The sequence below is a fragment of the Saccostrea echinata genome, unplaced genomic scaffold (genome assembly GCF_033153115.1).
Source record: "Saccostrea echinata isolate AGI-Se365-2 ecotype Australia unplaced genomic scaffold, CSIRO_AGI_Sech_v1 ptg000056l, whole genome shotgun sequence".
NCBI lineage: Eukaryota > Metazoa > Mollusca > Bivalvia > Ostreida > Ostreidae > Saccostrea > Saccostrea echinata.
The window spans coordinates 15,167,085-15,184,253 of record NW_026889805.1 but is presented as its reverse complement, the minus strand read 5'-3'; the positions used below and the strand labels follow the sequence as shown (position 1 = coordinate 15,184,253).

Here is a 17,169-nt window from a genome sequence, read left to right as displayed (position 1 = left end):
AGTTATTCCTTTTTGCTATTCACCTAGCAACATAGGTTCAGGTTTAGTTTATTTTGTTTTATTTTATACTTCTATGAATCTTTAAGGCCTTTTTTGCCCCCATATAGTTTTTGCCCTGTCCGTCCGTCCGTCTGTCTGTCTGTCCGCAAAAACTTTAACCTTGCCTATAACTTTTGATTGTTTGGAGTTATGGCTTTTATATTTCACATGTGTATTCCTTGTGACAAGACCTTTCTTTGGGTACCATCATATTTGACCTTTAGACCTTGGAGTTTGACCCACTTTTGCAAAATTTTATGAGACTTTAACCTTGGACATAACTTTTGAACAGTTGGTGCTTGGGCTTTCAAACTGCACATGTGTAATCCTTGTGACATTCCTTTGACTACCAACAACTTTGACCCATTGACCTTGACCTTGGGAGTTTGACCTACTTTTGAAAAAACTTTAACCTTGGCCATAACTTTTGAACAATTTGTGCTATGGCTGTCATATTTCACATGTGCATTTCTTGTGACAAGACCTTCCTTTGGATACTAACAACTTTGACCTTGACCTTGAAGTTTCACCTACTTAAATTTTGAAAAATTTTAACCTTGGTCATACTTTTGAACAGTTAGTGCTAGGGTTTTCATACTTCACATGTGTATTCCTTTTGACAAGACCTTCCTTGGATACCAACATTTTTAAACCTTTGACTTTGACCCTTGAGTTTGACCTACTTTTGAAAAACTTTAACCTTGACCATAACTTTTAAACAGTTGGTGCTAGGACTTTCATACTTCACACGTGCATTCCTTGTGACAAGATCTTCCTTTGGATACCAACAACTTTGACCCTTTGACCTTGGAGTTTGACCTACTTTTGAAAAACTTAAACTTTGGCCATAGCATTTGAACGTTTGGTTCATGAACATGTGTATCACTTGTGACAAGACCTTCCCTTGGGCACCATTTGACCTTGACTTTGAAGTTTTACTTACTTTTAAAAAAACTTTAACCTTCGCCATAACTTTTCAACGGTTGGTGCTAGGGCTTTCATATTTCACAAGTATATTCCTCGAGACAAGACCTTTCTTTGGGTACCAACATTTTTGATCTCTTGACCTGAAGTTTGACTTGCATTTGAGAAACTTCAACCTTCGCCATAAGCTGCCATACGCGGGCATCAGTGTTTCACAAACACATCTTATTTTCATTTCCTTTCCCATAAAGGAAAAGTGCGTTTATCAACTGAATCGTAGAACATCATTATACAGAAAGTGTCAACTATCAACCATCACTCATTAAAAATAAAGGAATATGTGTGTGGCGGTCAGACGGGTTCGATCGCCGGTGGCCAGATAGCTCAGTTGGTAGAGCACCTGACTGGAGATTCAGGGGGCCCGGGTTCGAATCCCGGTCTGGTCCGCTGCATTTTCTCCTCTCCCGTTACATTTGTATCTAAAGTTCTTGACTGGTACGACTTTATTCTTATAATTGGAGTTGAGCCGACAGATGAGCATTGTGGCCCATGAGCTTTTTGGAGTAGTCTCCCTCTATTTCATAGGCTCTAAACTGATAATTAATCTTAGCTCTATGATTTAAAACTGATTTGAATTCAAATTTTCAAATTTATTTCTCCTCCGCGTTTCCAGTGAAATTTGCATTAAATTTCCTAGATTATTCGCAGGAAACAGTGTATAATGCATATGTAACCTTAAAAATGACGCATTTTGATTAAAAATATGTAATTCTAAATCAATTCATGGATTAGCAAAAGATTTATTTTAATAGTAGTACATGTATGAACTTTAAATTGCGAGGTTCGACTACTCTAAGAACGAATATAATTTACACCGGCTTCGGTAGTTTCGCTTTCAGTTTCACTTTAGTCTAGCATGCCAGTTTTTGTTTTGTTGAATTGACTTCTGCGTAAGAGATGTGTTGTGACATTATTTCTTTTACTATAAATACCATTTGCCGGTAATCTTACTGCTTTTATATAGACATGTTTAAGCATTGTCAAAAATTATTGAAAACATCTAATGCATTGTTTAACTTGAATTTCCTCCAAGTACAGTCACAAAGATTACATTCAAAAGGGTGAGTCTGTTTTATCCTACATCTATTTGTCGCAGTAATTCGTTACAAAAATTCAGTTCTCTCATTTGGTTTAAAAAAAAAATATTATAATGATATCGTTACCGAATTTGCCTACTGTAGACCTGCCTACTCTCCCTTGAAAGTAGAAAATCTGCTGCATAAAAGTCAAATCTTGCAGACAAATTTAGTAGAAAGCTACGGAATACAATTGTTAGGGATAGGAAGGTCTGCAACTGTTGAAATTTTCTCACTACATGCTATTTTAATATGACTAACATTATGTAGCTAGAAGGCACTATGGTTGAGTTGGGTCAGCAATGGTTCCAAGTTACATGTAATGTCAGATATCTCTAGACTTTGTTTCTTAGCAATTTTTTTTATTGACTTTGGTATTAATAATTCATTCTTTAAATATGTATTTAAAATATTTTACATCCTGGCCACAACTTCAGGGGTCCTGAGTGGTCCATGAATGGAGTCAGGACCCCTGACGTTACATTGTGAGGATGGGTGTTTCAAAGATTAGGTTTATATCCATTTATATTTTGCAGGGTCACAGTGGGCATATGGAGATCATACAGCACCAAAAGTAGAAAATCTGAGGTTAGCTGGCATAAGAAAACTTTGAAATGAATCAAATTAAATTAACTTTCATTTTAATTCATTTGAGTGTACTTGTTAATGTAATTTCAGGTCCATGAACAAACTTTGAAATTTTGTTCAAAAATTTAGTTGGGCATGATGTGTTGGAAACGTTCCATTTAGTGTTTGTGTTTAATGACCACACTCAACTGTTGTAATCTGTTATAACTCAACTCATAATTTTTACCTGAGTAATTGCATTCTGAATAATTAAAATACCTTTATTTAATGACTATGTAACAACCCATGGTATATCAGGATTTTATAAAGAATTCACTAGGTAATTTTATGACTACACATTGCTTATACATGTATTGTACATTGTGTTGGTTTATTTTGATGGGATGCTTATTTTCACAACAGGGTCATGTTTACCAGATTTCCAGGGTTGAATTTAATGACAAATACTGTACCTATGAGACCTGATCTTAGTTTTGATGCAATTGACTTTTTAGGTCACCTGAGTCACTCAGGTGACCTATTGCTATCGTCCGTCATCGTCCGTCGTGCGTTAACTTTTGAACATTTTTAGCTCTACTGGTCAGAGACCAGAAGAGCTTATGCGATAGTAAGGTGTCCGTCGTCCGTCCGTCTGTCTGTCTGTCTGTCTGTCTGTCTGTCCGTCTGTCTGTAAACAATTTTTCAAAACACTACTCCTCCTACAGTTTGGTCCGATTTCAATATAACTTGGCACACAAGTAGACTACACTAAGATACATAATTTAGTGCATCGGTTTTTGATTTCGATGGACGGTGTTGCCATGGTTACTAAAAATAGAAATTTCTGTGAAATTTCTTTAAAACGCTACTCCTCCTACAGTTTTGGTCCGATTTCAATATAACTTGGCACACAAGTAGCCTACACTAAGATACATAATTTAGTGCATCGGTTTTTGATTTCGATGGACGGTGTTGCCATGGTTACTAAAAATAGAAATTTCTGTGAAATTCCTTTAAAACGCTACTCCTCCTACAGTTTTGGTCCAATTTCAATATAACTTGGCACACAAGTAGACTACACTAAGATACATAATTTAGTGCATCGGTTTTTGATTTCGATGGACGGTGTTGCCATGGTTACTAAAAATAGAAATTTCTGTGAAATTTCTTTAAAACGCTACTCCTCCTACAGTTTTGGTCCAATTTCAATATAACTTGGCACACAAGTAGACTACACTAAGATACATAATTTAGTGCATCGGTTTTTGATTTCGATGGACGGTGTTGCCATGGTTACTAATAATAGAAATTCTGTGAAATTTCTTTAAAACACTACTCCTCCAACAGTTTTGGTCCGATTTCAATATAACTTGGCACACAAGTAGACTACACTAAGATACATAATTTAGTGCATCGGTTTTTGATTTCGATGGACGGTGTTGCCATGGTTACTAAAAATAGAAATTTCTGTGAAATTTCTTTAAAACGCTACTCCTCCTACAGTTTTGGTCCGATTTCAATATAACTTGGCACACAAGTAGACTACACTAAGATACATAATTTAGTGCATCGGTTTTTGATTTGGATGAACGGTGTTGCCATGGTTACGAAAAATAGAAATTTCTGTGAAATTCATTTAAAATGCTACTCCTTCCACAATTTTGATCTGATTTCAATATAACTTGGCATACAAGTAGACTACACTAAGATACATAATTAAGAGCATCAGTTTTTGATTTGGATGAACGATGTTGCCATGGTTACTAAAAATAGAAATTTCTGTGAATTTCTTTTAAAATGCTACTCCTCCTACAGTTTTGATCTGATTTCAATTTAACTTGGCACACAAGTAGACTATATTAAGATACATAATTCTATTTATTGCTGCATGTTGGAAAGTTTCAAATCCAAGTGCTACTTTTTCTTTGTTACATGTATATGTACAGACCAGTAGAGCTACAGTCTCATCAGAGACTTCTGGTTAACTTCTTCTCTAGAACCGCCCAACCAATTTCAACCAAATTTGGTATATAGCATCTATGGGTGAAGGGGAACAAAAATTATGAATTTCATGGTCCCTGCCCCCCTGGGGCCTGAGGGGTGAGGCTAAAACCACCAAAAATAATGCAATCTTTAAAAATCTTCTTCTTTACTCCTGGACACCAAGCAGTCAAACTGTTGGCATCATTGTAATAAGCATTGAGCCCTCTACCAAAATTGTGAAATTCATGGCCCCAGGGTCAGGGGTTCTGGTGTTAGGGCAGGGCTATATAGATTATATAGTGAAAAAACATTAATTCTTTGAAAATCTTCTTCTTTGCTCCTGGGTATTAAATAAAGTAACTAAGTACATAGTTATGATGAGCAAAAGTGCCTTTTCAAAAATTGTGAATTTCATGGCCCCAGGGTCAGGGGTTCTGGTGTTAGGGCGGGGCTCTATTGATTATATAGTGAAAATGCATTAATTCTTTGAAAATCTTCTTCTCTGCTTCTGGGTATTTAATAAAGTAACTAAGTAAATAGTTATGATGAGCAAGAGTACCTCTTCCAAAATTGTGAATTTCATGGCCCCAGGGTCAGGGGTTCTGGTGTTAGGGTGGGGCTCTATCAACTATATAGTGAAAATGCATTAATTCTTTGAAAATCTTCTCCTCTGCTCCTGGGCATTAAGGTGATAAACTAAGTACATAGTTATGATGAAAAGGTGGGCCTCTTCTAGAATTGTGAAAGCCATGGCCCCTGGGTCAGGGGTTCTGGTGTTAAGGTGGGGCTCTATTGATTATATAGTGAAAATGCATTAATTCTTTGAAAATCTTCTTCTCTGCTCCTGGGTATTATTAAAACAAACTAAGTGCATGGTTATGATGCATAAGGATGCCTTTTCAAAAATTGTGAATTTCATGGCACCAGGGTCAGGGGTTCTGGTGTTAGGGTAAGGCTTTGTTGAATCTGTAGTGAAAATGCATTGTACCTGTGAAATTCTTCTCTGCTTCTGGGCATATCGGAAGCAAACTGAGTAAAAGTTTAAATGATATGAGTAAGCGTATTTCTACCAGATTTTTAAACATCTGGACCATTTGTCTAAGCATTCTGGTCCTGGGCAGGGCTCTATTAATTTGTATTCTACTGAGAGAAGTTATTCCCCTTTTCCATTCACCTTTGATAATTAATCACTGTAAATAATGTATTTGAAAGGTTAATAGAATAAGATAATTATGCAAGAATGTTTATCGTATAATTAAAAAAGTACTTTCTTAGTTTTGATAATCAGGTAGACCTGTAGGTAATAGATAAATAAAAATGAGACAAAAATAACTTATCTTATTAAAAGTTCTTCAAAGACCATAAGAGAGGTCAATACTAGAGGGTTTTAATATGGGTTTAAAAATAGAACAGAAGCACTAATAGTTTGTTAAATAATAGTCTGCATGATGATAGTGTTAAGTGGGGGACAAATTAGAACTTAATTTATGAGTTGATACTGAATACTAGACTAATTATTTTGTTGATCCTGATCTTCCTACTTCTCTTGCTTTAGGGCAACAAAGCTTCATCTATCAGTGTATTTAACTTCTAAATTGTTGTATTATACTCAGGTGACCGTTAAGGCCCTTGGGCCTCTTGTAAAGTGAAATTAAACTTTTTTTTCCACAAAATTCATCATTATTGTTGCAGAATATATCTTTAATTGATTTTCCACCTGAGAGAATAAGAAATTTCTGCATTATTGCTCACATTGACCATGGAAAAAGTACCTTGGCAGATAGGATGCTGGAAATCACAGGTAAATTTTTACATGAAGTCACTTATTAATTACCCAAAGTAAGACGAATTCTAAGTGATGTATTCCCTTTACATTAGGTGTGATACCTGAGAACCAGAAGAATGAGCAGGTATTGGACAAACTACAGGTGGAGAGGGAGCGTGGAATCACGGTCAAGGCTCAGTCAGCCAGTCTCTTTTATGATGTGGAAGGTCTCACCTACCTCCTCAATCTTGTGGACACCCCAGTAAGTACATGCACGTAAAAGTAACTCAAAAATAGGATTTCTTTAAAAAGGTACATTGACATCTGACTGTAATCTGCTAGTCACTCTTCAAACACTCCTCTTTGATAAATTTCCGTCACACATTGTATATCAATGAAATTCTGCTCAGGAGTTACCTTTTAATCAAAAACAAAATCTTGTACAGTTGCCATATACTTTTTCATAAAAAAAAGAAATCGAAATAGTTGAAATGTTTAATATTTTATGTAGACAATGATATTTTTCCATGATTGATCAATTTTTTAGATATGGAATGTTTTTTTAAATATCTGTAGGGTCATGTAGATTTCAGCTACGAGGTTTCCAGATCACTTTCTGCATGCCAAGGAGTTATTCTCTTAGTAGATGCTAACCAGGTAACAATCCCTGTCCAGTATCTTCCTTTATCAATTCTCTATATGCTGCATGAACTGCAGTATTTTTGGGAACTTCAAACCTAGAACTGTGTTTATAACAAATCTTTTTTTATTTATGTGTTTGATGTTTTTATTTTTTTGTTTTTTGAACATTTTTCTTGTTAGTTGTAAAAAGAAATGTTTCTTAATTTTTTTCCCTGTAAAATATATGTACAGCAATGAGTTGATCCATTTTTATGTTATCATAGGGAGTGCAGGCTCAAACAGTGGCCAACATGTACCTGGCAATAGAAGCAGGACTAGAACTCATACCAGTATTAAACAAAATAGACTTAAAGGGAGCTAACCCAGAGGTGGTTTCTAAACAAATTCAAAATCTTTATCCTGTCACTGATGAGGAAATTCTAAAGGTTTGGTTTATATCATCAGTTAGTTTTTTATGCCCCGCCATGAATATGGCTGGGGCATATAGTGTTTGTCTTCTGTCCTTCCGTCCTTCTGTCCTTCCGTCTGTCCTTCCGTCACACTTTGCGTTTAGTTCTGTTCAAAGCTCAGTTTCATCCAAGATATTTTATCAAACTTTATATGCTGATAGATATTGATGAGAGCTAATCAACTGCATCAACATTTTTTGACCTTGACCTTTCTTTTGACCTTGACCTCACATTTCTTAAATTAGTGTTTAGCTCAGTTTTAAAGATACCATTCAAGATAGTGTTATCAAACTTCATATGCTGATACACACTGATAAGAGCTAATCAACTGCATCAACATTCTTTGACCTTGATCTTTCCTTTGACCTTCACCTCACTTTTCTTAAATTAGTGTCAAACATATGCTGATACATACTGATGAGAGCTGTTCAACTGCATCAATATTTTTTGACCCTGACCTTTCCTTTGACCTTGACCTCAGTTTTCTTAAATTAGTGTTTAGCTCAGTTTTAAAGAAACCATTCATAATATTTTTTATCAAATTCCATATGCTAATACATACTGATGTAACCTTTTCAACTGCATCAACATTTTTTGACCTTGACCTTTCCTTTGACCTTAACTTCATTTATTTTAAATTAGTGTTTAGCTCAGTTTTAAATAAACCATTCAAAATATTCTTATCAAACTTAATATGCTGATACGTATTTATTATTTATGAGAACTATTCAACTGCATCAAAAACGTTTGACCTTGAACTTTTCTGGGACCTCGACCTCATTTTTCTTAAATTTGCATTTTGCTCAATTTTAAAGAAACCATTTAAGATATATTTATGTAAGCTTATGCACTTAATTTGGTGAGAATTTATCATTTATGTCAAACTTTTTAGATTTCAATTTCAATTTTAAAGAAACTGTTCAAGATATTCTCATCAAATTTCATACACTAATACCAATTTTCATGTTGCATTACTCATATACCCTCGGCGGGGCATTCATGTCATATGGACATATTTCTAGTTTCTACATACATGTAGCTGTTTAGCTACAAGTTTTACTTCTGAAAATGGTAGAGTTCTGAGTATTTTTTTTATCTTTTTTGTATTTGTTCAGATTTCAGCAAAATTGGGAATTGGCGTGGCTGAAGTTTTAGAAGCTGTGATAAAGAGAATACCCCCGTAAGCTATTCATTTAATTTCTTCACCAAAAGATATTTTCATTATACATTCTGTTTTTTGAAAATGCCATTCAAGACTATATATCTTTTTGTTTTGGCATAATTGTTTTTTTTAGCCCACCAGCTGATCAGAAAAAGCCCTTTAAGGCTTTAGTGTATGACTCTTGGTTTGATAAGTTTAAAGGAATTATATGTAATGTAGCAGTCAAGGATGGAGTTGTTATGAAAGGTAGAAAAAATCTTTGCATACTTCAGCCAAATTCATTTTTGATGTGTTTGCTTTAGTGATTAAGTTACTTTACAGGTGGGAAAAAAATCAGTCTTATTTTTGCTTCCTTTAAAGTTTTGGGTTTGCATGTTCACTTCCTAGTGCTTGATAAAGAAAAACATAATTATGCTTCTAGTAATTCATGTATAGATATACATAATTTGTAATGATGAGGAGATTGTAATTAGTTTGATACATGCAGGCATGTGATGTGTCTGTCCACCATGTGGATATCTCTGCAGATATAAAGTTTTGATCTTGCTTATGTTTCAGGTGATAAAGTAACATTCCATCATGCTCAGAAAAGCTTTGACATTCAGGAAGTTGGAATTCTTCATCCAGAGCAAACTCCTACAAATATACTGTAAATGCTTTAAAATCACTTGAAATTTAAACCCATATTATCTCTGACAGGTATTAATATTTTGCTATGCTTGAATATATATTCACTGAATAGTATGCACTTTCTTTGGGTAGAGATTCATAGATTGAATTTGCCCTAGAAGCAGTGAGGTATACCTTATATTTTGTTTCAGATTTAGGATTGGAAATTTTTGGTAAATTTCTCATATGTCTGCCCAAGGTCTTGAATCTTGAATATTTTTGTCAACTAAATAGTAGGTCACCTTGACCTACTTTTAAAATTTTATGGCTATATTTAAATATCTCAGGTACTTACTGGCTTAGAATCATCAAACTTTGTCAGTTGATGCATCTTGGGTTTTCGGAGAACATCAACCCAAAAGTAGGTCATGGTGAATATTTCTGGTCCTAATTGGCTTAGAATCATTAATCTTTGTCAGTTAATGCATTTTGGGTCCTGGGAAAATGTCAACCAAAATGTGGTTGTGACCTACTTTTGAAATTTTATGGCTATATATATAAAAATCACAGGTTCTTATTGGCTTAGAATCATCAAACTTTGTCATTTGATGCATCTTGGGTCTTCGGAGAATGTCAACCAAAAAGTACATATAGGTCACCATGACCTACTTTTGAAATTTTAAGACTCTATTTAAATATCTCAGGTACTAATTGGATGAGAATCATCAAGCTTTGTCAATTGATGCATCTTGGGTCCTCGGAGAACTTCAACCAGAAAGTAGGTCACAGTTACCTACTTTTGAAATTTTATGGCTATATTTAAATATCTCAGGTCTTAATTGGCTAAGAATCATCCAACTTTGTCAGTTGATGCATTTTGGGTCTTCAGAGAACGTCATCTGAAAAGTATGTCACTCTGACCTACTTTTGAAATTTTGTGGCAATATTTAAATATTTCAGATACTAATTGGCTAACAATCATCAAACTTTATCAGTTGATGTGTAATGGGTCCTCAGAATGTGTATACTAAAAAGTAGGTCACAGTGTCCTACTTTTGGAATTTCAAGGCAATATCTAAAATAATAAGAGTCTTAAAATCATCAAACTTAGTCAGTTGAGGCATTTTGGGGTCTACATGTATGTTTACCACTGTAATGTTTATCACTATGACCTACTTTTGGAATCTCATAATCTCATGGCTATCTCTGAATATTTAAGATAATAAGTCGCTTTGAATCATCACACTTTGTCAGTTGATCCATCCTGGGTTCTCAGAGTGTTTTAACCAAAATGTAGGTCATGATGACCTACTTTTGGAATTTCAAGGATTTATCTAACTATACAGCTATACAGGATACTTATAGGCTTCAAATAGAAGTGATAGGTTGTACAATTTATCAGGTATTCAATGCACTTGGGCCTCATGTTGTTTATTTATGTAGGTTAGCAGGACAGGTTGGTTATGTGATGATTTTTTTATGTAGGTTAGCAGGACAGGCCGGTTATGTGATTGCCAATGTAAAAAGTAGCACAGGAACACTTGTTGGTGACACAATGTATCATAAATCCACTCCTGTAGATCCACTCCCAGGTTTCAGGCCAGCTAAACCTATGGTAGGTGAACCAAATACAGTAAAGTGTCACAGAGTTTCCGAAAACCATCGGTCCTACCGGCAAAACCGATAGAAAATCGAAATGTCCGATGCAATGGGCTATACTACCGGTCCGCGTGACCGATTGTTGTCTTGAGACACAGTTAGATTATTCTAAACTAATTGTACTCTGATCTCTATTGCGATGTCTCCAGGATCGCTCGACACCAAGGGCTACCATTTTTTGGGGTCGGGCTAGTAGTTTTCTGCACGAAGATAGCCCCTTGGGCTATTAAACGTGAAACTACCAATGTGATACATGACAAGCACTACTGGTATTTTCACTCATTCTTTGCTATTAAATTCCCAATAAATGAAAAAAATTCCAGGCAGCATGCTTTTGATTTTAAAAAGGATGACCTTAAGACCCTAACTTTTTCAACAATAAACTATTTTTTTCACATTAGTTGTCACCCCCCCCCCCCCCACACACACACACACCCCTTTCGGTTAGCAACATTTTACTTGGGGCTAGTGACTTTATTGCTGCCATTCGCCCGTGGGCTAGTGCTTGAACTTTTTAATTGCATACCCTTGGTCTCACAATCGGTGTTGTAATGATCCGCGGAAAGGTTTACACACTCACTTTGAGTACTATAAACCAATGCCATTTTCTTTTTAATTACAACATGAAATATACTAAAATTTGTTCGGACTGATAGAATTCGCTTCGGACTGGTAGAAAACATAAAGTCATCAGTCCGAATGACTGATAGAAATAATTGGTTTTCGGAAACTCTGGTGTCAGTAATCTGAACGCCAATAAACCAGACCCTGCCCACTCTGTATGAAATTTGTGGTGAACGACATTTATATCCACCAATTATAAAAAGTATATATCTGTAATCTAGATACTTCATTAGTCAAGGTGATTTGCTCAAGAACTAAAGCATCGGGATTAATGAGGCATGATTGTATTTAAGTGTCAAGCTTGTTTTAAAAAATAATTTTTGTGCTACTTTTTCCCAACAATGTAGAGATGATCTTTATAATGTAATACGTATTTATCTGACAATTTTGAAACATAATTGATCGATCAGTGCATACATTTAATTAATCTTGATTTATGAAAGGTTTCTTATGATATGAGGTGATTGTAATTGAGATTGATTTGTTTCAGGTATTTGCAGGAATTTATCCAATAGATCAGTCACAATACATAAAGTTACGGGAATCCATCACTAAGCTCACATTTAATGATTCCAGTGTCAGTGTGGCCCAGGACTCTAGGTACTGTATTCAAAAAGGAAGTTTTGTATTTGCTTATTCTTTTTAAAAGCTAGTGAATATTAAATATATTTTATATTGAACATAATTAATCAAAACCATTCCCTTTCTTTTTATTTTGTGCAGTGCTGCCCTTGGGGTGGGATGGCGCCTTGGGTTTTTAGGCCTCCTTCATATGGATGTGTTCAAAATGAGGCTGGAACAGGAGTTTGATGCTAGTGTTATAATAACAGCTCCAAATATACCTTACAAAGGTAAATAAACAGCTCCAAACATACCTTACAAAGGTAAATAACAGCTCCAAACTCACCTTACAAAGGTAAATAAACAGCTCCAAACATACCTTACAAAGGTAAATAACAGCTCCAAACTCACCTTACAAAGGTAAATAAACAGCTCCAAACATACCTTGCAAAGGTAAATAAACAGCTCCAAATATACCTTACAAAGGTAAAAAAAACAGCTCCAAACTCACCTTACAAAGGTAAATATCAGCTCCAAACATACCTTACAAAGGTAAATAAACAGCTCCAAACTCACGTGCACCTTAAAAAGGTAAATAAACAGCTCCAAACATATCTTACAAAGGTAAATAAACAGCTTTAAACATACCTTACAAAGGTAAATAAACAGCTCCAAATATACCTTACAAAGGTAAATAAACAGCTCCAAACATACTTTACAAAGGTAAATAAACAGCTCTAAACACACCTTAAAAAGGTAAATAAACAGCTCCCAAACACACCTCACAAAGGTAAATAAACAGCTCCAAATATACCTTACAAAGGTAAATAAACAGCTCCTAATATACCTTACAAAGGTAAATAAACAGCTCCAAACATACCTTACAAAGGTAAATAAACAGCTCTTAACATACCTTACAAAGGTAAATAAACAGCTCCAATCACACCTTTCAAAGGTAAATAAACAGCTCCAAACATACCTTACAAAGGTAAATAAACAGCTCTAAACATACCTTACAAAGGTAAATAAACAACTCCAAACACACCTTACAAAGGTAAATAAACAGCTCCAAACATACTTTACAAAGGTAAGTCACAGCTCTAAACATACCTTACAAAGGTAAATAAACAGCTCCAAACATACCTTACAAAGGTAAATAAACAGCTCTAAACATACCTTACAAAGGTAAATAAACAGCTCCAAACATACATGTACCTTACAAAGGTAAATAAACAGCTGTCGTCTAGTATGAAAATATTTCTAAGGATTGCATTGATTGCATTGATACAAGAAAATTTTGCAAAAAGTTGAATGAATTTAACCTATGTATTATGTATCTAGCATTATGTTTTCTTTTTAGTTCGTATAATAGGTGCTAAAAATATAAAGAAATATAAAGGTGAAGAAGTTGTGGTCCTCAATCCATGCAAGGTATGTATATTGGAGATTTTTAGTACGTATAATAAGCTTATACACATGTATGTGTTTGGTTATGCAGTGAAATCTTGGACGTCAAGTCTCAACTCTGATATCTCGACACCTCGGATATCTCGACATTTTCCGATGGTCCCGTCGATGTCGAGATAACGAAGTTTACCTGTACTTCAGTTTACATATTTAAATCAGATTTCTGTGTTCATTGTTGTGCTCTGTTAATATTTTTAGCTTCCAGATCAAACAATTATTTCTCAGTACTTTGAACCAATGGTGCGAGCCACTATAGTTTATCCTGATGTTTACATTGGAGAAGTCCAGGCATTAATATCGGTACAGAGATCTATTTCATTTTTGAATTTTTTTTCCCAGTGTTTATTATATATGCTGTGTATTGAGGCTATATAATAGATTGAGTGTATACTGTGTTTTATCTGTGTAGGACAGAAGAGGTCGGACAGAAGACCAGACTTATTTAGACAATTCTCGAGTCATGCTCAAAGTTATATTTCCTCTTAATGAGATTCTCATTAACTTCTTTGATGAATTAAAGTCTGTAACAAAAGGATATGCTAGGTAAGTAACAAATATTCCAGTATATTTCAATTAATCATGAAAAATATAATTCTCAAAAGTAAAGTAGAATTCATTTGATTATTTCAAATAGGTATTCTAGGTTAAGTAAATACCAGAACATGCATATGTTGCACAGATCTAGAATAAGTTTGTATATATAGTACATGTAGTATAAACTAATACTAGAACCTGTGTAACCTTTCACTGTGAATTTTGACCTTTATTTCCATTGCCCCCTTTTACTGTTTTCTTTGTTCTGTACACTGTGCAATCAGATACTCTGTCTATATTCCGACACATATTTGTCTTCCAGTGCATGTCAGATTAGACAGTTTTAACTGTACTTGTATTTAACTGAAATTTCCTCTACTGTTTTAGTTTTGATTATGAGGACTATGGGTATGAAGAAACTAATTTGAGCAAGGTATAAAATAATGGCATTCTGTAAAAAAAAAAAAATTCATCATAGGAAATAAATAGTGTTGGTACTGATATGGTGAAAATAAAAATAAATACAAATAGTATTTTATCTTCAGGTTAGTTTTAATATTAACAATGTTGACGTAGAAGAGATGACCCTCCTGTGCCATTCCTCTAATGCCCAAAAAATGTGTCGGAAAATCTGCGCTCGTCTACAGGAAGCAGTTCCTAGGCAACAATATAAAGTTCAGATCAAAGGTCAAGTGAACAATAAGCATATCTGTACTGAAGTGGTGAACCCATATAGAAAGGATGTTACTGCAAAATTGGTGAGTGTGTGCAGCTGGAGTGATTTTCCTAAGTTTGTTAAAGCAAATGTCCTTTGTCAGATAAATGTATATTTATGATATTAGAAAATAGATTTTCATATTCTGCATTTGAAACACAGTCATAGAGGTTAGAATGTTAGAGTTTAGGGGTTTTTTTCAGTTGTTTGTTTTTCGTGTGTTTATGACAGAAAAAATTGTTATGTAAACCAAATTATTATATTGTATAGTATGGAGGTGATGTGACAAGGAGAAATAAACTGCTAGCTAAACAGGCCGAGGGCAAAAAGAAGCTGAGGAGTCTGGGAAACATACAAGTGCCAAAAGATGTATTTATCAAGGTTCTAACACAAAAATAAACTGTTCATATTTGTGTTTGTTTTTAATTTCAAAAATATTTCCATTTCTATTTGTTTTCTCTGTGATATCTCTTTGAAAGTTAGTTGAGTTGATTTCTTGATCATTCTACCGGAATGTAAATTTCGCTAAGCTAAAGGTCAGGAGCTAAGAAGGCCTAATATGCATGTAATTTTCGAGCGGCAGTCTTTGTGTCTGACGCTAAGGAGGCCTAATATGCATGTAAATCTCGTGCGGCTGTCTTTGTGTTTGACGTCAGTGGGCGGGGACTATTGAAATTGACATGTGAGGCCTCGTGTAATTTAAATCTTTTAGTCTACATTTTTAAAATCTAAATTTACAATTTATTCCACAATGAAATGGAAATATAAGGAATCACTGCCTAGTTAGTAGAGTATGTCAGGGACATCAACGATAGTTGGAAACTATCGTTGATGCCCTGGCATATTCTACTAACTAGAGGGGTATATAGTGATGAAGGTACCCTTCTCTTATCCGCAACTCCTATACCACTGAATGAAATTTATTAATTTAATGAATCTTTATTACAAAGTGCTATTGTGCACCTCTCATTTTTCGTTCTGATCGGACAGATATTTTGGGTTTCCCATAGCAAAACATGGACACTGCCATTCTTTCTATGATATTGGAGGCACCCATCTCCTATCCACAACTCCTCCTATAGAACTGATAAAAATCTAATGTGACTTTCACAGAATGTTTCTAATATAGTGCCAGTCGCCCGCGTGGCGCAGTGGTTAGAGCGTCTGCTCTAGAGTCGCGAAGTAAGGAGTTGATCCTTACGTCGCGGGTTCGAATCCCACTGTGGGACGTGGAGACCGGTCCTTCGGATGAGACCGTATAAACCGAGGTCCCGTGTCGCAGTAGGTGCTGGCACGAAAAAGATCCCTCACTGCTCAATGGCCGTAAGTGCCGAGTATAGGACAAAATTTGCAGCTCTCCACCGGCAAATGGTGGCGTCTCCATATGAGTGAAAAATTCTCGAGAGGGACGTTAAACAACATACAATCAATCAATCTAATATAATGCCATTGTGCACCTCTTTTATTTTTTGTTCTGGCACATATTTGGCACTTCCCATAAAAAAACCTGGATACTGCCATTCTTTCCATGATATTGGAGTACCCATCACTTATCTGCAACTCCTCCTATTGCACTGACTAAAATCTGGCTTCGCCTCACCAGGTATAAAATTTACTACCAGACATCATCACGTACCAATTTATGCCAGATCGAGACATAAAATAGGAGGTGTACAATGACACTAAATGATTAACATTCTATAAAAGACACATTAGAATTTATGCAGTGGTATAGGAGGAGTTGCGGATAAAGGATGGATACCTCCAGGCTTTACGGACGGAAGAACGGACACCCCATTACTCTATATCCCCCTTTCAAGTAGGGGGTATATAATGTCCCTTATTATCTTTGAAATAAGTAATCTGTCCTTCATTGGTATGAAAGTAAATAATCTGACCAAAAAAAATGCCAGCCCCATATATCTGTACCGTCTAAAAAATCCTACTTCAAGCCAAAGATGTAACCGATTTGTTTTTAGCTCACCTTAGCTATAAGCTCAAGTGCTTTTCTGATCACCCGTTGTTTGGCAAACATCCGTCTGTGTCTATGTCTGTAAACTTTTCACATTTTCAAATTCTTTAGAAGCACTAGGCCAATTTCAATCAAAATTGACATAAAACATGAATTGGGGGAAGGGAATTCAGCTTTGTTCAAATGAAGGACCACACGCTCCTCTTGGAGATCAAAATGGTGGAAATCGGGGGAAATTTTCTAAAATATGAATTGGGGCCATTACATGTATAAGGGATTGAAATTTTACATGCTTATAGTAAGAAAACATTTTGTAAATATCTTCTTTCCAAGAACCACTGGGCATTGATAAGTCATATTG

The 17,169-nt window shown here is 35.2% G+C and overlaps 1 protein-coding gene and 1 non-coding gene across 2 annotated transcripts; both read left to right on the top strand.

Annotated features, from left to right (window-relative positions):
- The first annotated feature begins 1,336 nt into the window (after positions 1–1,336).
- Positions 1,337–1,409, top strand: Trnas-gga (transfer RNA serine (anticodon GGA)). Its single transcript has one exon. It is a non-coding gene; the product is annotated as a tRNA-Ser (tRNA).
- Positions 1,410–1,894: 485 nt separating this feature from the next.
- LOC133173742 (translation factor Guf1, mitochondrial-like) lies at positions 1,895–15,249 on the top strand. The gene is made up of 18 exons (XM_061308766.1): positions 1,895–2,084; positions 2,636–2,687; positions 6,342–6,450; positions 6,528–6,676; positions 6,991–7,071; positions 7,320–7,481; positions 8,621–8,685; positions 8,801–8,913; positions 9,226–9,316; positions 10,762–10,891; positions 12,050–12,159; positions 12,283–12,410; positions 13,481–13,551; positions 13,786–13,887; positions 13,997–14,130; positions 14,509–14,554; positions 14,667–14,879; positions 15,107–15,249. The coding sequence occupies exons 1-18, from the start codon at positions 1,990–1,992 to the stop codon at positions 15,233–15,235; spliced, it is 1,980 nt and encodes a 659-aa protein (XP_061164750.1). The 5' UTR covers positions 1,895–1,989; the 3' UTR covers positions 15,236–15,249.
- Positions 15,250–17,169: the final 1,920 nt, after the last annotated feature.